The 26,110-nt window shown below is 43.3% G+C and overlaps 1 protein-coding gene across 2 annotated transcripts in view; it reads right to left on the bottom strand.

Moving 5' to 3' along the window:
* Positions 1-26,110, bottom strand: part of piezo1 (piezo type mechanosensitive ion channel component 1 (Er blood group)) — a 298,079-nt gene that overhangs the window by 70,957 nt on the left and 201,012 nt on the right. For both annotated transcript variants that reach the window (XM_080186829.1, XM_080186830.1), the window contains exons 17-27: positions 24,970-25,002; positions 22,202-22,302; positions 18,620-18,780; positions 17,559-17,735; positions 16,568-16,693; positions 14,017-14,217; positions 12,676-12,880; positions 11,252-11,356; positions 3,562-3,718; positions 2,412-2,655; positions 293-389 (exon numbers count right to left, since the gene is read on the bottom strand). In XM_080186829.1, coding sequence (XP_080042955.1) covers positions 293-389; positions 2,412-2,655; positions 3,562-3,718; positions 11,252-11,356; positions 12,676-12,880; positions 14,017-14,217; positions 16,568-16,693; positions 17,559-17,735; positions 18,620-18,780; positions 22,202-22,302; positions 24,970-25,002 — 1,607 coding nt within the window. The remainder of the gene's footprint in view (positions 1-292; positions 390-2,411; positions 2,656-3,561; positions 3,719-11,251; positions 11,357-12,675; positions 12,881-14,016; positions 14,218-16,567; positions 16,694-17,558; positions 17,736-18,619; positions 18,781-22,201; positions 22,303-24,969; positions 25,003-26,110) is intronic.

Genomic DNA, 26,110 nt, shown 5'->3' with positions numbered 1-26,110 from the left:
CACACTATTTTGCTTTTATTAATGTGAATTCTAACATTTATTTTCACTACATGTACCAGGTGAAAGCCAAAAGAAGTACAATTATATTCCGACGTCAGCTAAATGAATGCTGCCAAATCGGCATCTTGTTACACATCCCATCTGAGTTTCTTTCGATTGGAAAAGAAAGTCGAGCAAATTGCAAAGCGTACAGTCAATCGCTAGTTTTGTACTAAGGCAAATTTATACCCCACTACCACTGTTTAATCCACAAACAAATTGACAATAATGTACAAGAGAAACAAGCTCTTACCATCATAGTAACCTTTGATTGTACAGTGCAAGCTGAATAATTGAATCATCCAGCAGAAATTACTTTGGAGTTGCTTCAAGAAAACACAAGCCAGGAGCTGGAGAGAGAAGCAATGCAAGCGTGGTTAAATTCATTTCTCAATATAGAATACCTTCTTTGGTAGAACCCGCGTTTATAATTTCCTCAGGAACTGCACCCCATGTAACAATTATAACAAATGTAGAGATGCCGGCGTTGGACTGGGACAAACACGGTAAAAAGTCTCACAACACCAGGTTAAAGACCAACCAGTTTATTTGATATTAATGTGGGATTACTGTCAAATAAAATGGTTGGATTTTAACCTGGTGTTGTGAGACTTCTTACAATTATAACAATCCATATACAACATACAGTTATAATGTAATAATTTACGAAAATAATCCACTTACTCATGTTAAATAATCCACTTACTCATTTAAAAAAAAACTACACCCAGACTACAATTTTAGAGCTATCCATAGGTCCTTATTTGTAAGAAAGCCAAAACATTTTAATAGAATTGGACATTCTAATAGAATCTGTCACAAGAGTCATAGAGATTTACAGCATGGAAACAGGCCCTTTGGCCCAACTGGTCCATGTCACCCAGTTTTTAACCACTAAGCCAATCCCAACTGCCTGCATTTGGCCCATATTCCTCTATACCCATTTTACCCATGTAACTGTCTAAATGTTTTATAGAGCAAGTTAACTGAGTAAAGAAATTACATTTTGGTTTCAAAACATTTATATACTTGTCCAGAAAATATATGCAAATACCAAGCTCAACACACATTTCTATACATTGGCAAAAAGATTGTGGCAGTATCATTCGTGAAAGTAAAAACTTGCAGAAGTTACTGAGTTTGTTTTTGGGCTTTGAGGAAAGGGCAAAGAATGAAGAATGAGGTATACGGTTGTGTTTTTCAATTGATTTGAACTATCCTTCATTCCATACTGAAGTAGAAAGAACAAAGAAAAGTACAGCATAGGAACAGGCCCTCTGAGCCCGTGCCAGTCATGATGCCCTAACTAAACTACAAAATAAAACCTCTCCCCTTGCTCTGTCCATATCCCTCTATTCACTCCCTATCCACGTATCCATCCGGATGCCTCTTAAATGTTGCTATCTTATGTACATGTTGAGCCTTTCAATTTTAAAGAATCTTTTGATAGATGGAGTCAAATTGTTGCACTAAAACAGCACTGGTTTCAGCTTAAACTGGGACAAATGGAGCTCTGAAGGTTGCCAGTTTATCCAGCAGGGAAATTATCCATGATGTATAGGAGGCTTTCTCGATCTGGTAGGAATGGATAGCTGAACAGCGATTAAACTTTCCTTCTGTTCGTAATGACAATCTTGGGCAAACGTTCACCTTCACCACCTAATCTGAGACACCAGGTCAGCCACCTATTTTAGAATTAAACCAATAACATTTAAAAAGAAAAGCCTACTGTTATTGAAAATGTAAAACAAAATCAGTTGGAAACACCAAGTGTGTCAGGCAGCAAGTTAATGGCCTGGAGTTTGTGGCCAGTGGTGAATTAAGAGAGCTGGCTGCTGACCTTGAGGTAAGTCATGTTGAGAAATCTAGTAATTACTCACAGTGGCACAGTGGTTAATATTGCTGCCTCAGAGTGCCCAGGTTCACTTCTGGCCTTGGGTGACTGTATGGAGTTTGCACATTTTCCCAATGTCTATGAGGGTTTCCTCCCACAGTCCAAAGATGTGCAAGTTAGGTGATTGGCCATGTTAAATTGTTCCTTAGTGTCTGAGATGTATAGGTCAGGGGAATTGGCAGAGTAAATGCGCAGGGTTACGGGGATAGGGCAAGTGGTAGGCCTCTGTTGGAGAGTCAGTGCACACTGGATGGGCTGGTTGGAGGAAGGAAATGAAGAAATATTCTTAGAACCACTATTCATTTCCAAATCTATTTTTAAAGTCTAGGTTTCCGGACAAAAGTGTCAGCAGCGAGCAACCTAAATCAAGAAACTCACTAGTAAAATTTTTAAAAGCTGCTAATCCTACACTGCTCTTTATTTACTGGAACTTTTGCTCCCTGCATATTTTTAATGTTGTGATACCGGAGAGACTCACTGAGAGCATATTCTTTGCAATAACGACCGTGACATTGTACATAATTAGGCAATCCCAAAAGTTCAGCCGACTCGTTGCAGGCTTCAGTAAGAGTCTTCTGCCAAACAGGAGTAAGTAGAACGAGGCAAGCAGGTAACCAAGGCCAAACACACTTATCCGACTGGAGCCGGTGGCAAAAATAACAGCCGCCACCAGCCAGAAGAGGTACTGAAAGACTGCGACTTTTATCATGTCCAGGTAACATCTGCAGGACAGAAAGAATTCTATGTTAGTTGGTCTCTGCGCATTAGACAATTACTGACTGCACTACCCGCAGCACTGACAATACTAATAACATTTTTAATCTTGTTTCCAATCAATCTGGAAGAGAAGTATTTTGATATTATTGGTGCATTGGCCATAGTAAATTCTCCCTCAGTGTACCCAAACAGGTGCCAGAGTGTGGCAACTTGGGGATTTTCACAGGAACTTCATTGCAGCGTTAATGTAAGCCTATTTATGATTTAAAAACGTAACACGTATTGTTGCAAATTGGCCAGTGATCATTTTGTTCTATAAGGATATTCTTGATAACGGGCTGTATGGTGGCACAGTGCCAGGGACCCGGGTTCAATTCTGTCCTTGGGTCACTGTCTGTGTAGAGTTGGCACGTTCTCCCCATGTCTGTGTGTGTTTCCTCCGGGTGCTGTGGTTTCCTCCCACAACCCAAAGATGTGCGGGTTAGGTTGATTGGCCATGCTAATTTGAATCTAGTGTCAGGGGATTAGTGGGGTAAACATGTAGGGTTTATGGGAGTGATGCCTGGGTGAAATTGTGGTCAGTGCAGACTTGATACACTGTTGGGATTCTATGTATTTTATAACATTCCATAGCCCCTCAAAAGAACAAAAATTCTTTCTAAAATCATAAGAGTTGTTCTGTCTTTAGTTTATATCTTCCTTCTTAAAGGTCAACATTTTTCTACGTGCTAATCAGAGTAAGTGACTAGAAACAAAACACACATTGGAAATATCTCCGTGTGAAAGTTCCCATCAGCATTATTTCACCATTGTAAAAAACTCAATGGCGGCATCAATTTCTTATATCTATAAAACCCATGATCACACCGTGACATCCCTTTCAAATGCCAAGCAACCTCTTTCAGGCTTACCTACAGTATACATAGTTTGGCACAGGATTGAAGTCCTTGCCAACCACGGGATCAGGGTCATCTGTGTTTGCTCCACCGATGGAACTAACCTCCTCCTTTTTCTCATCAGTAAATACCTGCCACTGGTGGGATACACACATCAGTAATAGGAAGTCATCTGTAATAAAAAAACACCATTGGAACAGTCTCAATTTGGCCTAATGGGCAGAAAGAAACAATGACTCTTTATTAGGTACATCGTTTAAACAGATGATAAGATATTGCCAATATAAAAGCCCTGCTTTTAGCCTATTCTGCCACACATCGAGTTACTTCAAATAGGCAACCACCAGGTGCTGTTTTCTTCTGTCTTGCCACAAGAAATTTTTAGGCACCTCCCAATCAAACGTCGTCACCCAAGTCTGAAGTTCACAGGTTCAGGACTCACTTTGGAACTTGAACACATCTAGGCTGATGCATAAGTGCCGAGGTAATATTCCACTAGTGAAAGTTCAGTTGGTTAAATTAAACATTAAGCTCAATGCCTCATTAAAAATCCTTCAGTACAATTTCAAAGTTTCAGAAATCCTTCTGGGTGCTAGCCAGTGTTCCTTCTTTAACCAACAGAATCAAGTGAGAATTACAGCTTGTTCATTTCATCGCAGTTTGTGAAATCTCGCTGTGCACAAAATGGCTGCTATGTTTTCATCCACAATAATGTATTACCGTTAATACTATTGATTTCTTCAACCAAATCAACATGTTATATGGATCAATAATAGAGTTATGTACAGAATAGGGCTGTCCTATGATGTCAGCAGGACTAAGGTAGGAAAGGTCCTCTGATCGGAACACCTGAAGATGTCACAGAAATGGGTGGCACGGTGGCACAGTGGTTAGCACTGCTGCCTCACAGCTCCAGGGACCTGGGTTCGATTCCCAGCTTAGGTAAGTGCATGTGTGGAGTTTGCACATTCTCCCCGTGTCTGCATGGGTTTCTTCCAGGTGTTCTGGTTTCATCCCACAGTCCAAAGATGTGGCGGTTAGGTGCATTGGCCATGCTAAATTGTCCTTAGTGTCCTGGGATGTGCAGGTTAGAGAATTAGCAAATATATGCAGTGACAGGGATAAGGCCTGGGGGGGATTCTTACTGGTGCAGACTCAGTGGGCCGAATAGCCTCCTTCTGCACTGTAGAGTTTCTATGATTCTATGAACAGCGACTATGCTTCAAAGCAATTCATGAGGCACTTTGACAAACTATAAACTTCCCTCGCCAATGGCTAACCTGCAACTGATCTGAGGACATGTCTGTTTATTATTGGAGCTTGGTAATATGCTGGTAATATACTGGTGAAGTTACACACAGCTGCAAAATAATCCATAGTACAATATTTCTGCCACAAACAAGAACATATCATCCAAATAGCATAAAAGGGAATCCATTGGTTTTCTATAGGAACATTCATACTAAACAATGAGGTTGCTGCTAGGATATAGGATGAACTATCAATCAAAAGAGGAGGTATTGGAAAGACTGGCAGGGGATGTGACCCGTTAAGGGTGAGGTGCATGCTAGGTTGCTGAAGGAAGTAAAGATAGGAATCGCTGAGGTGCTGGTGACCATCTCAACAATCGTCCTTAGATACAGGGCTAATGCACCTAGAGGGTTGCAAACGTTACACTATTGTTCAAATAGGAATGGAGGCAGGAAAAGATGGCAACTACAGTGAAGGGCAAATCATCTTTGACTAATCTGATTCAGTTCCTTGATGAGGTAACAGATATTAATTGTATATTAATTGGGTGTTTGATTGAGGATTACTTCCTTAATAATGGATTCTAACAATTTCCAATAACCGGTTGGTAAATCAACCAATCTATAGTTTCTTACTTTCTGTCTCCCTTTTTGTGTAAGGCATGGCATTTGCATTTTTCCAATCCACTGGAACCTTTCCCACATCCAGGAATTATGGAACATTATAGCCAGTGAATCCACTATCTCTGCTCCTGCTTCCTTTAATACCCTAGAATTTAGGCCATCAGTCCCTGGGGACTTCTCTGCCTCCAATCCCAATAGATCGTTGAGTACTATTTCCCTATTAACCATGGTTGTTCTAAGTTCCTCCCTTCCTACTTCCTGTGTATTATCTGTCACTATGGTACTGGTACTATTGGGATGGTACTGGTGTCCTCCACTGTAAGAACTGAGGCAAATTATTGATTGAGCATCTCTGCCATTTCTATGCTCTCGATTATTAATACCCTGGCCTTGTTCTCCAAGGGTCTTGCAGTCACTTTAACTACATTCTTCCCTTTTGTATACTTGTAGAAGTTTTGCTAGCCTTTTTATATTTTGTGCTAGTTTCCTTTCATGATTGACCTTTGCTCTTTTTATTACTTTTTCCATAACCAAACAAAAATAAGTTTCCCAATCTTCCAGCCTGCTCCTGTCCTTTGCAATAATGATATGCTTTAGTTCTGGTCTTTATGTTATCTTGAACTTCCTTGCTTAGCCATGGATGTTGTTTCCCCTCTTACAACCCTTCTTCCTGTCTGGGATATATTTTAGCTGGGAGAAATTGATTACCTCCTAAAACACTGCCACTGCTCAACAACTATCCTGCCTTTTTAGTCTTCCTGCCCAGTCCACTAGGACCAAGTCTGTCCTCTATTCTACATAATTATCTTTGTTTAACTCCAGAAGGCGAGTGTGGGACTCCAGTTTCTCACTTTTGAATTCTGTCATATTATGATCATTCTTCCCTGGAGGATCCTAACAGTGAGGTCATTACCAAATCCAGAATAGCCTGCTCTCTGATTGGTTCAACAACGCATTACTCCAAGAGACAATCTCTAATACATTCAACAAACTCTCCCCCGAGGCTACCCTTGCCTGTCAAGGAGACACGTGGTCCTCCACATCATAACAACAGTAAGCCTGTTGTGGCACAATGATTGTGGGCACAGCAGGAGTGGCATAAGTTGTCACACTTGCTCCTTGCCAACATCTTAAGTAGCACCTAGCATGGTTCCGGAAAATTGACTCAGCTCAAACAGACCGACGGCGGCTAAAGTTCAGCAATCTGTAGCTGGACCCTGTCAGACTCCAGCAGCAGCCGGCCACAGTAAACTTAAAGATTCCCATAAGAATAACAGCACCAGCTCTGCTGAAACAAGTGGCCGAGCACCTCAGAAGGGGAATAAAATGCGGGACTGTGAAATAATGCATGATGAGTTGAGCACTTGGTTATCATAAATTTTATTTCAATCCTCCCTTTGTAAATAAACTCTCACATTTTTATATTTGAAAGTTTGGTAAAAGGCCCCTTTTCATCCTAACTCGTTTATCATCATTGTAAGGATTTCACCGGTTGGTTGGCTGAATGGTTGGACTGTACTTTTTGTGCAGAACGTAAGGGGTGGTGAACAGAATAACAAAGACCATTAATAGTGAAGAACTTCCATCAGAGTTCCAGCCAAATTGTACATGGAGGGGAGTGTTGGAGGTCAAGGGGATGTCAGTGGTCAGATGGGGTGGGGGGGGAGGGCGGGGGAGTGTCAGTGCTGCAGTTACCCAGATGTAGAAGTGGTTTTAATTCTTCTAACTTCTTCTGGGTGACTTTTGCTGTAACAGTCGGGACCATCTGAAGCTTACGATTGAAGTCACATTTCCAGGTGGTTCCTAGTACAGACCAATTGCCCATCGGATGGTTCAAACTGCCCAGCAATTGCCATGCAAACCTTACCAGGGAACTTCCAGAGGTGGTTCCCCAACATGCCTTTGGGATATACACCACACCCCTCCCTCCCCAGAAAGACTACCCTGGAACACGGAGTTTACAGCCTATTATCAATGTATATCTTTGGTTGACATCGGATCTGGGTTCGATTCCTAGCTTGGGTCACTGCCTGTGTGGAGTTTGCATGTCTGAGTGGGTTTCCTCCAGGTGCTCCGCTTTCATCCCACAGTCCAAAGATGTGGTGGTTTATTGGCCATGCTAAGTTGTCCCTCAGTGTCCTGGGATGCATAGGTTAGAGGGATTAGTGGGGTAAATATACAGGGTGACGGGAATAGGATGGGATTGTTGTTGGTGCAGATTCGATGGGCCGAATGGCCTCCTTCTGCATTGTCGGGTTTCTATGAATCTCTGACATTTAATTTCAAAACCAGGATAAGAAATCCTTGCAAAACGTGAAGGAAAGTTTCCTCGTTTATGTGTTTAAGAACTGATTTAGTTTCTGGGCAATGCTGCGAAAGTGAGTACACAGCCACAAGGGGACACAGGCGTCTCAGCGGTTTAACACTCGCATGCGACAGATCCCAGACTTCCTTCATTAGAAGGAACAATATGATTTCGGGAGGCGAACACTGCGGGATTAGAAACAATGAAACAGTCAGACTTTAGAGAGAAGGGAAGAGAAAAATATAAAATGTTGGCAAACTAAGCCTATCCTGAGTCACTCTCACAAATTCCAGTGCACTGGCTCGGTGCCAGGGCCTGGCAAAGACTGGAAATCAATCACCTGCCCCCTCACCCGGGCAAAGCTGTGTGGAACTGAGAGCGGAGAAGAGGGGGAACTGGAAAAAACTGAGGAAAATACTTTTTAAATTGACTTTCCCCACACCCAAGTCACTAAAATATGACTTGTTGGCTAATCTAATATTACTCACTGGTCTCCCTAAACATCTTAAAGGCAAATTTATGAGATAAATATGAAATTGGTTATGTGCTCTTAAACAGCTCCTCGAGCTGCTTTTAATGAGGGAGATCTGGCTTCCATCAGATCTACAAAACATTAAACAAGGTCTGAGGGAGTACTGAGCAGCTGAATGATAATGTTTACTATCAAAGGAAGATCTAAAAGCCGAATGTTATGGTGAATTGACACGGAGAAAATATCACAGCCAATTGGCTGTCTGCAGCCAATTCTTAGCATTAAGACACAATAGTAAGCAGACTTAACCAGCCATGAACTAAGGTGTACGCTGCCTGCCCAGCATTAACTCTGGAAATTAGATTGAACAGAAATGTTTAGAGATAACAGTTTGAAAAATTACCAGGGGCTTTGTTGGAGTTAAAGCAGAGAAACTGCTTGCGCTGGAAGAAGGGTCAGTAACTAGAGATATAACGATGCTATAGTTAAGAAAGCCCACCAACGCCTCTACTTTCTCAAGAGATTAAGGAAATTCAGCATGTCTGCTATGACTCTCACCTTTTACAGATGCACCATAGAAAGCATTCTTTCTGGTTGTATCACAGCCTGGTATGGCTCCTGCTCTGTCCAAGAGCGCAAGAACCTACAAATGGTCATGAGCGAAGCCCAGTCCATCACTCAAACCAGCCTCCGATCCACTGATACTGTCTATACTTCCTGCTGCCTCGGAAAAGCAGCTAGTGTAATCAAGGACCCCACGCATCCCAGGCATATTCTCTTCCACTCTCTTGCGTTGGGAAAATAATACATAAGTCTGAGAACATGTACCAGCCGACTCAAGAACAGCTTTCTTCCCTTCTTCCCATCGAGCTTACATCAACAACAATCCCCATCCAGACCGTAACCCCCATCCTGCACCAACCACAATCCCTATTCCTGTAACTTGTGAATGGACTGACCTTATGTTAAGTTGAACTTTCTCTATATCCTAGCTATGACTGTAACACTACATTCTGTACCCGCTTCTTTCCTTCTCTATGAACAGTATGCTTTATCTGTACAGCATGCAAGAAATAATACTATTCACTGTATACTAATATATGTGACAAAAATAAAACAAATCAAAAAAAAAAGAAACAACTTTAGGAACACTGGCAAAGTAACCAGAGTTAATAAGAGGCATTATTTTACACTGCAATTTATGATGATCTGGAATGCGGGTGGTGGAAAGGGACACCTTTAGTGGACTTTTGCGAAGAATTGCAAAACCACGGGTCTGATTTTACCATTGCATCACGCCTGTTTTCGGGCGCAAAGATGTGGTAAAGTCGCACACAAGGCCATTAACACAATCCATGCCCACGTCTGCACAGACGCCCACTTTACTGAGGCCTGGGAATGGCCACGATCCAATTCGCACCTGAAATAGGCGCAACAGCGATTTAAACATATTTGCATACATTTAAATTGAATTAATGAACTGCCCGCCCAACTTTATCAGCATTTCCCCCTTTACCGCCACGTTCACCTGTCCAGATTCGGCACGAAACAGACCTGCTCGGTAAAGGTGTGTTTCGGGCACTCCAGCTCCTGAAGAGGTAAGTTCAGAGCTTCCAACGGCTCTCTGATCAGGTCGGTGGTGGAGGGGGGAGGGGGGAGGGAGGCAGGCCTCATCATTCTCTGGTCAGGGGGCAGGGGGGGATGGTTTTCTGATATGGGGCGGCAGTGGTAGGGAGGCCCGATCATTTTCTGGTATGGGGGAGGGGAGTGAGATATTTCTTTGGTGGATTGGGGGAGGGAGGAGGGAGGCCAGATCACTCTGTGGATGGGGGGGTGTGGGGAGGGGGGTGAGAACAGAGTTGTCTAGTGGGAGGGGAGCCAGATCATTTTCTGATGGGATGAGGAGGCAGGTCAGATGTATCCCTGGTGGACTGGGGGGAGGGAGGACGGAGGCCTGATCATTGTCTGGTGATGGTGGTGATGGGGGGGCGGGGGGAGTGTGGCCCGACCTTTCTCTGTTTGGGGGGGGGGGGAGGAGGAGGGAGGAGGCGGGGAGGGAGGCTAGGTGGATCTCTGATGGGGAAGGGCGCAGGGGCATGGGGGACCGCGATCAGTGGAGGGGAAAGGGGTCAGGGGGTCATGATCGGTCTGGGTAGCAGTGTGGATGGATAAGGGGGAAAGTTATGTTGTAGGGGTGGGGGGATCATCGCTTCTAGGCCGCTTTATCCGCTTTCTGCAGCCCGGGAGCGATGTGACAGGGACGCAATTTTCAATTTTTTCTCTAACTGTGCATGCACAGTTCAGAGCTCTGATCATTTCAGGCGTGATAAGTCTCGCCCACAGCATGATTCAGACTTGCGATTTTTATTCGGGCTGAGTGCGTATGGTGGCGCCTGAAAGCAGATTTGCAAGTCAGATCTGAATTGCACCCTGATTCAGCACTTAGAATGAAAATGGTAAAATCGGGCCCCATGTGGAAAGAATAGGGGAGCAGAACCAATTGGCTATCTCACTCAAAGAGTTGGCCTATGCACACCGGGCTGAACGGCCTCCTCTATGCTGTGGCGTTATGTGAATTCAGGGAAAGTCAGATTTATTTATAAATTTGATAGTAGACAGGAACTGTAAACTGCAGCGGGATAGGTACGGATGGCATATAAGCTGAAAGCAGTACAAAGACAGAATCAGCCTACACGGGATCAATGCTGGGAATACACAGTGGACGGGATCTTCCGACCACACTCACCCCAAAACCGCAAAGTCCTGTCCGAGGTCGACGGACCTTTGCATAGCCCACCCACCCATTACGATTCCTGTGAAGGGCGAGATGGGAAAACTCCCCGCAGTGTGTCAGTTGGCATCGACAGAGTGTGCAGGGAAGATAGTTCTTCCAGATGTCGATTTTCTTCAGAATGGTCAGCTCTAACCTCCAGACCTTATGTTAGTTGCTAAATAAAGTTGGAGCTAAAACTTTTCTTTAAAAGCATTGAGCAATCAATGCATGACCAATGCTTACATTGAACGTTTTGGAATTGTATATCGGCAGTTACTTACAGATAAGGTGGGTGGCATTGGGTAGAGCCACAAAATCAGGCAGGTAAAACCACTTAATGAGATTCGAGTGAATGGTGATGGGTGATGCCCACCTCCACGGGTAATCTGTGAAGTAATAAAGTAGAAAAAAATCTGTTTATTTCAATAGAAGTAATTTAGTGCACAGATCTGCCAAATACACAACCACAGAAACCAGGAACAGGAATGTCAGCATTCCAGGCAGGTGGTTCAGATTGATTTGGGGGATGGGGAAAGCAGGAGAATGCTCACCCCATGGTCCCCATGTGATCCCAGGCCTCAGCATCACAACCTGTCTCAGAACAGGCAGCCAGGGACAGGGGGGCTTACTCCACACAGAAAGGTCAGTCAATCAGATTGTTGCTACTAAGATGATATTTTCACTCTGCCACAGGAGGATGACTTCAGACCGCTCTATCATGCACGTTCAATCATAGAATCCCTACAGCGCTGAAGGAGGCCATTCAGCTCATCAAATCTGCACTGACTGTCCGAACAAACATCTTACCCAGGCCCACACCACCCCACCCTATCCCTGTAACCTCATGCATTTATTGTGGCTAATCCCCCTACCCTGTACATCTTCGAACACTAAGCAGCAATTTAGCATGGCCAATCCACCTAGCCTGCACATCTTTGGACTGTGGGAGGAAACCAGAAAGAACACCCAGAGGAAACCCACACAGACACAGGGAGAATGTTACCCAAGGCTGAAATGAACTAGGCCCCTGCGCTGTGAGGTAGCAGTGCTAAGTCCTGTGCCACTGTCGATCTGAAGAGGCCAGAACAAGCTTTAAGAAGAAAACTTTCACATGTAATCTGTGATGAATCATAAAATTCCTACAGTGCAGAAGGAGGCCATTTGGCCCATCGAACCTACACCAACAACAATTCGCATCCCCATAACCCCATGTATTTACCTTACTAATCTCCCTGACGCTAAGAGTCAATTTAGCATGGCCGATTCACCTAATCTACACATCTTTCGGTCGGTGGGAAGAAACCGGAGCACCCAGAGGAAACCCATGCAGACACGGGAAGGACATGCGAACAGACAGTCACCCTAGGCCGGAATTTAACCCCGAGTCCCTGGCATTGCGAGGCAGCAATGTAAACCACCATGCCACCGTGTGGGCCAGGAGGAGAAAGACTGCTCCCCCAAGACACCGCAAAGAGTTCTTGGGTCTTTCAAATCCTCGAGTTGTCTCTTCCTACCAGTGCTTGGAACCTTAAACCAGGGACAATCAGGCAAGACACTCATAATGTGTATTAGTCGCTTGCTGATGGAGTAAAATCAACAAGAAAAAGGAAGAGCATTTTCCTCTATATACAAAACACACACAAATTTAAAAGCAACTAAGACCAGATCCGTTTACAGTGCCTCATGAAGATGAAATTCGGAATACCTAGACACAGAACTGGTGGAATTCCCACACACAGCAGGTACTGGTACAGCAGGAAGAGAGACTGGAAGAGGCAGTACTTAGGCCAAAGTTTGGCAATGGCCTGTCTTTTTCGTCTGGTCACGATAACAACCAACCAGCAGCTGTGAATTATCACAAGGAAGTTCATCCGCTGGCCAATCACGTTGACTGTCATCAGGAGGCAAACCTACAAAATGAAGGGGACACAAAAAACAGAACAATTGAGAGCAGGAGCTGCAAGGGTACAGCGAGCTGATATTCATAGAATCATAGACACTCCATAATGCAGAAGGAGCTATTCGGCCCATCAATTTTGCACCGGCAGCAATCCCACCTAGGCCCTATCCCCTCTTAGTTACCCTGCTATTCCCTCTCATCTATCAAATCCCGGGACACTAAGGAACAATTTAGCAGGCCAATGCACCTGACCTGCACATCTTTGGACTGTGGGAAGAAACTGGAGCACCCGAAGGAAAGCCATGCAGGCACGGGGAGAATGTGCAAACTCCGCACAGTGACCCCAAGGCTAGAATCAAACCCAGACCTCTGGTGCTGTGAGGTAGCAGTGCTAATCACTGAGCCACTCTGCTGCGCCTGCAATGAAAAAATATCCAGAGCAAGTGTAGGCAAGCCCTTTTGTCTTTATAAGCAAGGGCTATAGGTACATATAATGACTACTTAAAGATCCCAGATAATCTTTAAATCCATATTTCCATTAACTTAGGTTGAGCTCAGTTTACATATATGAGCAGATTCTGATATGCTCAGGTCTTCTCTTGTCCATATTCTATTTAGACCAGTTAACAATAACATTGCCTCTGGTAAGACTGAACCCTCGCTTTGACTTTGAGGCTTACACTTTGCTATATTGTGGTGTAAATACACTGCTGGGTCAGTACTCATCAAAAGTGACAGTTAAGTAAAGTGCAGAGTTACTAAATACAGCAGGGATCTTTTTAAAGAGAAAATTAACAAGAATAATGTTACAGCGTCTAGCCTTAAACAAAAAAAAACACGGCATTTATGTAACTGCGGTATCTGAGAAATCTATCTTATTTCTTTGTCTCACCAAATTACCACATGCGTGCAGTTGTTAATGTAACTTTTGACCAAAGAGACCTGTAGTCCGGTGTTTTACCACCTTGCCCGCCCCAGAATTGGGTGGACGAGGCTCGCAGAATGGCATCCTCTGTTAGCCTCGAGTGGGATCTTACAGGCCTTGGGCAGGCCAGGCGGTAAGATTCTGGCAGTATATTTATTTGCTCCCAGTAGGTGAAGGGCGCACTATTTACTTGTGGTCTTGGCCTGCAGCATTTCACCTACCTCCAATCCAAACTTGTAGAAGAAGTAATTGGCGAAATACTTTGCACAACCGATGACGTTTTGGTCCAGGTGTTGCCGAGTGATTTCCTGAAAGATTGTACCAGTGCTCGGTGGAGACAGTTGGTTGTACTTGCGGAAATGCTCTTGGTGCCGGTACACGGTTACTTCAAACACCAGTAACATTAGCAGAAGAAGATGATTCTACATTGAGTGCATAAATAAAGTATGTGTGAATTAGTTTAAAAAACTCAGTCTGTCTCTGGGTGATGAGGAAAATAAAATGCTAAAAACCTTGAATGCTCAAAAGGCTGCTTTGTCTTCTCGGCATTTATCTGACATTACAAAATTACGAGTCACATCATTACAGAACATCCACGGAGCTTGCTGTTGACATACTAGTCCCAAGGATTTTCAATTGTTTTATCAATTACCTCAAGGCTAAAATGTGGCTGTACATTGATGATTGGGCAGTGTTCAGCCCCATTTGGCACAGAGGAAGTGATGGCCTAGTGGTATTATCATGAGACTATTGATCCAGGAACTTCGCTAATGTTTTAGGGTCCTGGGTTCGAATCCCGCCATGACAGATGGTGGCATTCGAAATCAATAAAAAAGAAATCAGGAATTAAGAATCTACTGATGACCATGATTGTGGAGGAAAAAGACCCTCTGGTTCACTAATGTCCTTTAGGGAAGGAAATCTGCCATCCTTACCTAAACTGGCCTACTCTCAGCTGCTGTCCAAGGGCAACTAGGGATGAGCAATAAATGCTGGCCAGCCACTGATGGCCATGTTCCACAAATGATTAATAAAAAAAATTCAGAAATCCTCTGTTAATGCAGCAGTCCCTGCCCACATACAGTAACACTGAGACATCATCAGACTTGGGCACATAGGTGGCAAATAACATTTGTGTCACACAAGTACCAGGCAATGAACATCTACAACAAAGAGGAGCCTAACCATCTCCCTTTTGGTATTCAATCACATTACCGTTGCTGAATTTCCTACCATTAACAGCTTAGACAAATTAGTTAGATGAATTTTTAATGGGTTGTAGAGTACTGGGGAGAAGGCAGGAAAATGGAAATGAGAGGCATATCAGCCATGATCAAATGGTGGAGCAGACCCAATAGGCCAAGTGGCCTAAGTCTGCTCCTATATCTTATGAACTAGACATCACCATTCACCAGCCACATTAATCTTATGGCTACTGGAACATTCAGAGGCTGGCCATACTGCAGCCAGTGGCTCATCTTCAGAATGACGAAGCCTTCCTCATTTGCAGGGCACAAATCAGAATGTGAAGGAATATTCTCAGCTTACCTGAATGGGTCTCATTACAGCAACACTCAGGAACAATGACACCACTCAGGTTAAAGCAGTCTGTTTGAAGAACAACTAATTTAATAACCTTTCATCAACCTTTTCCACCATTGCGCTATGCCTGAAGTGTGCATTACTTAGCAGGGCGCAATGCAGCAACTCACCAAGGCTATTCACAGAATCATGGAATCCCTACAGTGCAGAAGGAGACCATTCAGCCCATTGTGTCTGCATCTTGGGGACACTAAGGGGCAATGCAGCATGGCCAATCCATCTAACCTGCACATCTGTGGGAGGAAACTGGAACACCCAAAGTAAACCCATGCAGACACAGAGAGAATGTGCAAATTCTACAGTCACCAGAGGCCGGAATTGAACCCGGGTCCCTGGTGATGTGAGGCAGCAATGCTAACCACTGTGCTACCATGTTGCCCTATCAACAGCAAACTCAAGCGCTCTCCCCACTGTGAAGAAGAGTTGCAGGTGCTTGAGAATGCCATAACCTCAAGACTTGCAGCCCCAGCTCCACCCACTGCCAAGTCAGAGACTATCTTTGATTTCGTAGCATCCTGATAGTGCAAAAGAAGGCCATTCATCCCATCGAGTCTGTACTGACAACAATCCCACCCAGACCAAATACGCGTGACACCACATATTTACCCCACTAATCCCTCTAACCTATGCAATTGCCCCTAAGGGGCAATTTAGCATGGCCAATCAACCTAACCTGCACACCTATGGGCGAAAACCGAAGCACTTGGATAAAACCCAAGCAGACACAGGGAGAACGTGCAAACTCCACATAGTCAGTGATCCAAGGCTGGAACTGAAGCCAGGTCCCTGGCGCTGTGAAGCAGCAGTGCTAACCACTGTGCCACCGTGCCGCCCATTTGTATATATTTATATATATTTTGCTGTTCTTTCCATCACTGCAGGGTCAAAATCCTGGAGCATCCACATTGTAGGATCACCTTCATCGTCCAGGCTAAAGGGGACCCACGATCTCCTTCTCAAGGGAGGGCAATAAATGCAGCTTATGTCAGCAAGGCCCATGTGCTGAGAATCAATACAAGAAAATGGAAAGGAACATCCAACAGGCTTTATAACCGGTAGCTCAGGTACTACCATTGAAAGTTAATGTTCCCCCAGGCATGTTACTTGGTGTACAAAATAAATACAAAATAAACTGTGCTACGATTCAGGTTCAAATCTTTGATCACTCACCTGGATATAAGCAAGAATGAGAGATTCCTTTCTGAATCCAAACCAGTTGGCTGGGTCCACGGGTTCCCTGTATAGTGTGGATTGTAGGATCTCATCTGGTTTGAGGTTAGTCTCATTTGGAGAATGCTGCAGAGAAAATATTTCAATCAATCAATCTATAAACACCGTGTACAATCAAAAAATCAGGTCCTTAATAGCAATGCCTTGTACTTTTAGAGCAACAAAACATCTCAACAACCTTTAGGAAAGGCAAGCAAGTCAAGAGGGAATTAAAGAAGCTGCCAAGGCAAAGAGGTGGATTTTGAGGAGGCCTTTGAAGATGTGAAGAAATTATAAAATCCCTATAGTGCAGGAGGCCATTTGGCCAATTGAGTCTGCACCCACTCTCTGACAGAGCATCTTATCCAGGTTGTATCTCCATAACCCCATGCTTTATCCCACTAATCCCCCCACACATATTGGGACACTAAGGGGCAATTTACCACAGCCAATCAACCTATCCCACACATCTTTGGACTGTGGGAGGAAACCAGAACACCTGGAAGAAACCCAGGCAGGCACAGGGAGAATGTACAAACTCCACACAGAGTGATCCAAAGCCGGAATCGAACCAGGGTCCTTGGCGCTGTGAAGCAGCAGTGTTAGCCACTCTGCCACTATGGAATACAGCAAGGCAGAGGGATATTGTCAGACCAAGCCATGCAGCCATTACTGATATGCCTGTAATTGGAAGCCATTATTCCATCACCCTGCCCGATCTACAATGTGCCGCAAGTACATTTTCAACCAGCCTCATTCAAAACAATTGGTCAGCCCGCCTGTAATCCACCGTGAGCCTAAGTTCTTTCTTTTAACAACGCGATTATAGACTAACACAGCCATTTCCGTTTCTTGTGCCGATTCACAAAGAGAATTGTTACTCTTCCTCTGTGACTCAGAATAAGTGTCGCCATCAATACAGATCAAACATATCGCAGGAGATATTTCGTACCACCGTGCAGTTGCTGGAGTATTCTGCCGGATTTACAATCTTCAGCTGATACAGCATTTTACAGACGATGATGATGCAAACCCACAGAGTGGAAATGCAGGAAGCCATTGGACGGAACTTGGTGTACGGCATAGCAAACGCCCAGAGGACAATAAGGAGAAAATTCATGACAGACGGCTGGAAAACAAATTTGGAAAAAAATAAGGAACATATAGATTCTTTTCTGAGGTTTCAGAACAATATATTTGCTGAGGAAAAACAACTTTAATAAACTGCTGAACTTACTGTTGAACGACAAGATTATGAGGGGCATGGCCAGCATGGATAAGGGGCAACTGTTCCCATTAGGTTAAGGGTCAGTCACAAAGGGACACAAGTTCAAGGTGAGGGGCAAAGGTTTTAGGCAGGAAAAAACCTCTTCACCCAGAGGGTGGTGACGGTTTGGAATGTGTTGTCTGGGAGGGAGGTTGAGGCAGGTTGCCTCCCATCCTTTAAAAAGTATCTGAATGAGCATCTGGCCCATCTTAACATTCAAGGCCATGGGCCACGTGCTAGTAAATGGGATTAGGTGGAAGCTTGGGGCCAGTATTTTACTACCTCGCTCGGGCGAGGCTCATAAAATCCTGCCCGAGGCCAATTGAGAATTCCATTCTGCGAGCTGCGCCCACCCTGGTAAAATTCCGGCCCAGGTGTTTCCCGCGTGCCGGTGCAAACCCGATGGGCTGAATGGCCTCTTCCACACTCTATGATTCTATGACTCATCTTTATTTATCAATATCACAGCACAGAAAATATGTCAAAGCACTTTGTTTAGAATACAGTTTTATGAGGTCAAATTTATTACAAGATCATCAAATTTATCACCATTTCCCTGCCATTCTGATCAGGTGCCTAAAGTATTTTGAAGCACAACATTTTTTTCTTTCAGTTTACATACTTTAAATCAGCAATTTTGGACTTAACTGCAAGAACAAGATGCAAGAGAAGGTTCCCTGCTTAGTAACTTAAATCACCAGTGTACAAAATCTTTCGAGTGGATAACATTGCTTAGGGGTTCATACCTCTTTCACTGCCACCCACACACTGAACAGAGCCACTAGCTTCATTACATGCAGTTCGAGGAGCCTCCAGATAATCACTTGAATGCAATTGAGGATCTTGGAGAATTTCAAGCAAAGCACAAGAAGGCGGTCGACCACTAAACCCCACTTACTGCAAGCAACTGAAACCAGAAAAAGGACATTAGAGACTGACTGGCAGGCTTTCTCCTTCTGAATAGTGTAAATAAGGAAGGTGACGGTAATCTCGCTGGACTGATAATCCCAAGGCTCAGGCCAACACATTTGGAGACATGGGTTCAAATCCCTCTGTGGCTAGAGGAATTTAAATTGAATTAATCTGGCGTTGAAAGTCAGGCTCAGTAAATGGAGACCATGAGACTATAGGCGACTTGTCATTAAAACCCCATCAGATCCACAAATGTTCTTTCAGGAGGGAAATCTGCCGCCTTTACCTGGTCTGACCAAACGTGAGTCCAGAGCCACAGCAATGTGGGATTGACTCACCTTGAAAAATGGCCCAGCAAGCCATTCAGTCGCAAGGGTAATTAGGGATGGACAACAAGTTCTGGCCACATCAACATCCCATAAAATCATAATTAAACAATGAAGCAGAAATAATCTTAACAGATTCATCATGTAACACCCAAATAAACAATTTATTCTCAATTAATATTGTACGTTTAAAAAGGAACAGAAGTCAGGACACTAAATCTTGCAGCCCATAACATTTAAAAGCTTTATATTCACACTAATTGTTACTTAAAAGCAATAGTGCAAATTGCAGGAATTGGGGCCTGATATTTAATACAGAGGTAATCGGTAGGGATGCAAATGATTTGCCTTATTGAATTGAAACATAGGAACAAGAAGGAGGAGTAGGCCATTCAGCCCTTCGAGCCTGTTCCACCATTCAGTATCATCATGGCTGATCATCAAATTCAATATCCTGATACCCCCTCCCCCCCATATCCCTTGATCCCTTCAGCCCCAAGAGCTATATCTCATTTCCTTTCAAAATCACACAGCATTTGGGCCTCAGCTACATTCTGAGACAGTGAATTCCACACATTCACCACCGTCTGGGTGTAGAAATTTCTCCTCACCTCAGTTCTAAAAGATTTACCCTTTATCCTCAACCCCTAGTTCTGGATTCGCCCACCATCAGGAACATTCTTTCTGAGCGTATCCTGTCTGACCCTGTTAGAATTTTATGAGTTTTCATGAGATTCCCTCTCACTTTCTAAACTCCAGTGAATATAATCCTGACTGATTTAGAAGGTGCATCTCCTTACTTGCTGGCCAGTGGCCAGTTTGAGAGGCAGGGAGCCTCGTGGACAGGAAAGCACATGGTGAAAGGTCATACCATTACCATCGCTGACAGCCTCCAGCAATCAGAAAGGCACAGAGCGTGGTTGAGGGAAGGGGGTTTGGTGTGGTTAGAGTGTAGCAATGAGGAGGAAGAGAGAGAAACACAGAAAGGCAATGAAGGGGGAGAGTGAGGGAATAAAGAAGAAGCACCAAGTTCAAACAGAATAACAAGAGTACTGGTCTTCTTTGAACAAGATCTGAATACCAGTCCAGAAGGCAGCATGTCCAACAGTGCCGCCATCAGCAAGGAGGACTGAGGGGGTGCAGAGGATAGGATAAGTGATATACCGTTGTGTTATTTAACAATGTGGATTCTTTACTCTGCCAGCCTCTGTGACTTCATTCACTATTTAATTCATTACACATGACGAACTCAAGACAATTTCTCAGAGACATGACTAGACACAATCCAGACTTAAGTCTTTATTTAAGTCTTCAGTTTGCTGATGATTCAAAGCTGTGAGGTGGACATACAGAGGCTGCAGAGATATAGACAGGTTAAGTCAGTGGGCAACAAGATAGCAGATGGGGGGAAGTGTGAAGTTACTCATTTTAAGCGTAAGAAGAGAAAAGCAGAATGTTTTTCAAAATGTGTGAAACCTCAAGTGCTGATGTTCAAAGAGACCCAGGTATGCTCATGGAAGAGACACACATGGGGCATGGTGGCACAGCGGTTAGCGCTGCTGCCTCACAGTGCCAGGGATCTGGGTTCCATTCTGGCCTTGGGTGACTGTTGCTGTGGAGTCTTCACATTCTCCCCGTGACTGCGTGGGTTTCCTCCGGGTGCTCCGGTTTCCTCCCACATTCTGAAAGATGTACTGGTCAGGAGCATTGGCCATAGTAAATTCTCCCTCAGTGTACCCGAACAGGCGCCAGAGTGTGACAACTAAGGGATTTTTACAGCAACTTCATCGCAGTGTTAACGTAAGCTTATTTGTGACACTAATAAAATTTTAAACTTTAAACAAAGTCATCATGCAGCCGCAACAAGCAATCAAGAAGGCAAATTGATTGTTGGTCTTTATTACAAAGGGGTTTGGAATACAGGATTAAAGGTGCCTTGCTGCAGTTGTTCAGGGTTTTGCTGAGATTACATCTGGGATAGTGTGTGCAGTTTTGCTTTCCACATTTAAGAAAAAAATGTACTCACCTTGGAGGAAGCACAATGAAGCTTCACTAAGCTGGTCATTAGATTGAGCAGTGATGAGAAGCTGAGTAAATTTCGTTCACATTCTCTGGAGTTTAGAAGAATAGGACGCAATCTCATCGAAACTTACAAAACTTTGAAGGGGCTGGTTAGGGTAGATGTTGAAAGATTATTTGCACTGGCTGGGGAATCTAAAACACTGTCTCAAGATAAGGGATCAATCATTTAGGACTGAGATGATGAAAAATTTCTTGACTCAAAGGGTTGTTAAACTTTGGAATTCTCTCTTGGTATGGCTCCTGCTCTGCCCAAGACCGCAAGAAACTACAAAAGATCATGAATGTAGCCCAATCCATCATGCAAACCAACCTCTCATCCATTGACTCTGTCTACACTTCCCACTGTCTTGTCAAAGAAGCCAGCATAATTAAGGACCCTATGAACCCAGACATTCTCTCTTCCACCTTCTTCCGTCAGGAAAAAGATACAAAAGTCTGAGGTCACGTACCAACCGACTCAAGAACAGCTTCTTCCCTGCTGCTGTCAGGGAATGGACTTACCTTGCATTAAGTTGATCTTTCTCTACACCCTAGCTATGACTGTAACACTACATTCTGCACTCTCTTGTTTCTTTCTCTATGAACAGCATGCTTTGTACAGTGCGCAGGAAATAATGCTTTTCATTGTATGTTAATATATGTGACAATAATAAATCAAATCAAATTGGAAGGTTGTGGATTCTCCATCACTGAATATATTTAAGGAGGGATACAGAAATTTTTGGTCTCTGAGGGAATTTAGGGAGATAGGGAGCAGGCAGGAAAATGGAGTTGGAGCCTGAGATCTATCATGATCATATTGAATAGCAGAACAGGCTGGTCAGGCTGTATGGTCTACTCCTGCACCTATTTCTTGTGTTTTCTTTTAGAAAACAAACATTCTTCCTTAAATGACACTGAAAATATTTAATCTTCAACTACTGATTCCCTCATCCTGTCACAGAGATTATCAAATATTATCAGGGATTCAAAAGGAGAAGAACAGTCTGTGCAAATAGAAAAACATACTTTCCCCTTCTGATCTGCTGTCCTCTGGCGCAGGCTGGTCAGTTTCCTCACACACCAGATCCTCAGCAGCCCCATTCTGGAGGGGCGCAGTGATCAGTCTTCTGTTATTGTGGAAACAGAGTGAGAAGGTAAGTCAGGTTTTATATAATGAAACTGATCGCTCAGTCAGCTCAGCTAAACAGTTCCTTACCTCCATCAGAAAACTTATTAAACAGCAAATCAACCTCTGAACCTGTCCTTTTGTTTCAGGCATCCTGCACATGTGGATATGTGACCTTAACACAGCCCCAGAACAGCAACACGGGGTACAACATCTGTGTTGCTTACCAACATACAATTCATTTGCTTCACTTTCTGTGCCCATCAACATTAATACAGTGTATATCAGTTATATACAGCTCATATCAAACGGGAAGGAGCAATAGACATCTAACATGACCTAAATTAGACTTAGTCTCAGTGGAAACACAAATTAAAATAGATCAAATCCAACAGTAATACTCTCTGTAGGTTGTTACTGTTATACGATCTCATTAGTACCTGGTTACTACAGATAACAGAGAACACTCTATGCATCCGAACGACTAAAGTTTAAAGTTTATTTACTAGTCTCACAAGTCAGCTTACATTAACACTGCAATGAAGTTATGGTGAAAATCCTCTCTCTTTCTTCATTGTTAAATCAAGCCCCACAGTTAATACCTGATCATTGGCTGGTCAGAAGTTTTTTTTCCAGGGAGGAAGAGTCAATTACTAAGGGGCATAGGTTTAAGGTGCAAGCAACAATGTTTAAAGGAGATGTACGAGGCAAGTTTTTTATACACAGAAGGTGGTAGGTGCCTGGAATTTGATGTTGGGGGAGGTAATGAAAGCAGATACAATAGTCACTTTTGAGGGATGTCTGGACAAATACATGAATAGGATGGGAATAGAGGGATATGATTCCCGGAAGAGCAGGGGGTTTTAGTTCAGATGGGTAGCATGGTCAGCGCAGCCTTGGATGGCCAAAGGGCCAGTTACTGTGCTGTAATTTTGTTTGTTCTTTGTATCTCTTCAAAGATATTATCATCATTTTATTGCACTACATTTAATTTGATAACAATTATTGTTCTATTCTACGTGATTTCTTCACTCAGCCATGAGGAGATCCTGTAAAGGTTCAATAGCTTCACACAATGAGCAGCGGCTCTATACATTTTAGAAAAGCCTTGGATTTATTTCCTCATCTGCACCAAATTTACTCCTCTCCATATGGGCTGTGGCATTTGACCTCAGCGCTCTGGGTTATGTAAATGGAAAATCAGACAGGACACTTGCTTAAAAATGCTTTCCTGCAACTCTGCTGGAAATACTCAACTGTAGAGATTGGCTGAGGACAGAACAGGGCTCAACTGCAGTGCTCAGTACTCTACAATAGCCAAACATTATCAAGGATCAAGCATAAATGTTTGAGGAAGACCAGTGTCTCTGGAACTGCACCACAGCCAGATCGTCAGGAAAAATGGAAAAACTTATACGGAGAGTGAAAGAAAGAATTCTAGAGCACCAGAAACGGTTTATTCCTCCTCACATGTTATTTCCAACTTTCTACTTGCTCCGACGCCTCCAATGGCTCACATGATGGTATTGTTCACGAGGGCCAGAGGCCTCTGTGTCTCTGAAGCTATTCTTCAGTGATATATCTGGATAACGAATGTCATTGGTCAACATGGGTAAGCTTAGTCATAGCTGATCATTCTCTATCATATGCTGTGGCAGTCAAAGTGTTCTATCAGAGAGTTGGTACAGATTCGAGGGCCAAATGGCCTCCTTCTACACTATAGGGGTTCTATAATAATCTATGTTACAGTTAGTGTCATTGAAAATGCTCAATGCTAATCCTTTGTGTTACGAAATATAAAATTGTACTGTGTCTCAGTGGAAACAGAAATTAAAATAGTTAAAATCTAACCTCTATTTCTATAAGAATATGAATTGATGAGAATAATAGCGAAGCGATACTCTCAGTAGGTTGTTGCTGTTATTCGACCTGGTTACCACTGATAACAGAGAATACCTATGCACCTGAGCCACTAACATTACATGGTATGTCTCCATGACAGAGATGGTTTTGTGAGATATACAAAAGCATTACAATGAAGAGGTTTTACTTAATTGATTTTCTAGTGAGAGACACATAGAGGTTATAGTGCATTCCAGTATTACACAGTATCTATTTCGTAAGGGTTGCCATTTACAAGTCAACAAGCATAACAGAAGGTTAGTTCACAAGACACCAAATATCCTCCTCCTAATAGCTTTCTGGCAGTGGCTACTCAAAACTAGGATTCTCTGGAAGAATTTGCAATGCAACAAATCCATTTTCATGTCATGGTTGCCTTTTATCCAAATTTACTTAAACCAACTCTGACATTCAGTACACGGACATTTGAGTGGACCAATTTAAAAATGTTGTTAGAGGGTGGCAGTGGTGCAGGTATTTTGCGGTGAGGTACGGATGAGGCCCCCCTGGGTCATGAAGCTCAGCTGTATTGCAATGAAATGTTGCCACATTGAGGTTTGGGAGCAGGAGGAAGAATGATGGGCTTGGATCAACTCACAGAATTTGTGTCATCCCATGAAAGTTGAAAATAAGATAGTAGGAAGAGAACAACATGAAAAAGCAGAGGATGGGGCACACACACTGTGGGGTGTTAATTGTCAAGTTAAAACATAACACTAATGAAAAAAGAGCATGCCAAATTTGATGTGTAAATAATAACACCTACTCCTCAGAACGCTCTGCTAAACTTTCTTTCAGCCTGTTAATGGAAAGAAAGCAAAAATAACATTACTTAAACAATGAAACTTGAAGGCAATTAAAAAGAAACCAAGTACATTTGAATACATATACAAAAGGGACATAATTTAATCCTAAATGCCCTGACGATCAGGAATTAGCAAAGTAATACATGTTCAAATTACCGCCTTTTCTGAAATTGCGATACTATTACCAGCACGCAGGCAACCTTTGCGCTCTGTGTAACCCAGCCGCACGCATAGCTGATCTACTTATCAATGCAACAATCCTGAAAGCACAGTCAAACGAGTGAGAGAACCGTAAACCCACCTTTCCTGTTCAAACCATGCAGGAGGATTAAAAATCACCATTTATCCACATTTAAGTTTCTGATATCACCATGCAACATTTAAAATCTGATTTTCCATCCAGGCCAACTGTAAGTGACAGGATATCACACAGCCTCTGAGGCTGTCTGTTGACAGCAGGTAATGGCTGACGGGCTGTGCTGTGTGGTTCTGGAGGTCAGTCAAGCATACGTAGTTCTATGCTATGTTTCAGCTCCAACACTAGCACAATTTGTAAAGTCCACAACACCAGTGACTATATAACAGGACTAAAGATGCTTCACCCTAAAAATAATATCATACATAATAATAATTAGGGGCTACAAAGTGGTTAACACTGCTGCCTCTCTGTGCCAGGGACACGGGCTCAAGTCCCGTCCTCAGGTCACTATCTGTGTGGAGTTTTCACATTCTCCCTGTATCTGTGTGGGTTTCCTCCAGGATCTCCGGTTTCTCCCTACAGTCCAAAGATGTACATGTTAGATGGATCGGCCATGCTAAATTGCCCCTTAGCGTCGGGGAGGCTAGCTAGGATAAATGATGGGGTTACGGGGATAGGGCCTGGATGGAATTGTGATCAGTGCAGACTCAATGGGCTGAATAGTCTCCTTCTGCACTATAGGATTCTATGATTCTATCTTACGTTTTTAACAGTCACAACTGATTATTTGTCTGATATGAAATGCTTGGAAATCATTTGTTCTTTGCGGCTGGCAGTTGTTCTATCTTTAAGTTTCCAAATCAAGACTTCAATATTACCACAAGACTGGAAAGAACTACAAC

This window comes from Carcharhinus amblyrhynchos, chromosome 4, assembly GCF_965287045.1.
Source record: "Carcharhinus amblyrhynchos chromosome 4, sCarAmb.v2.hapA, whole genome shotgun sequence".
Taxonomy (NCBI): Eukaryota; Metazoa; Chordata; class Chondrichthyes; order Carcharhiniformes; family Carcharhinidae; genus Carcharhinus; species Carcharhinus amblyrhynchos.
This window is presented reverse-complemented; position numbering and strand designations above follow the sequence as displayed.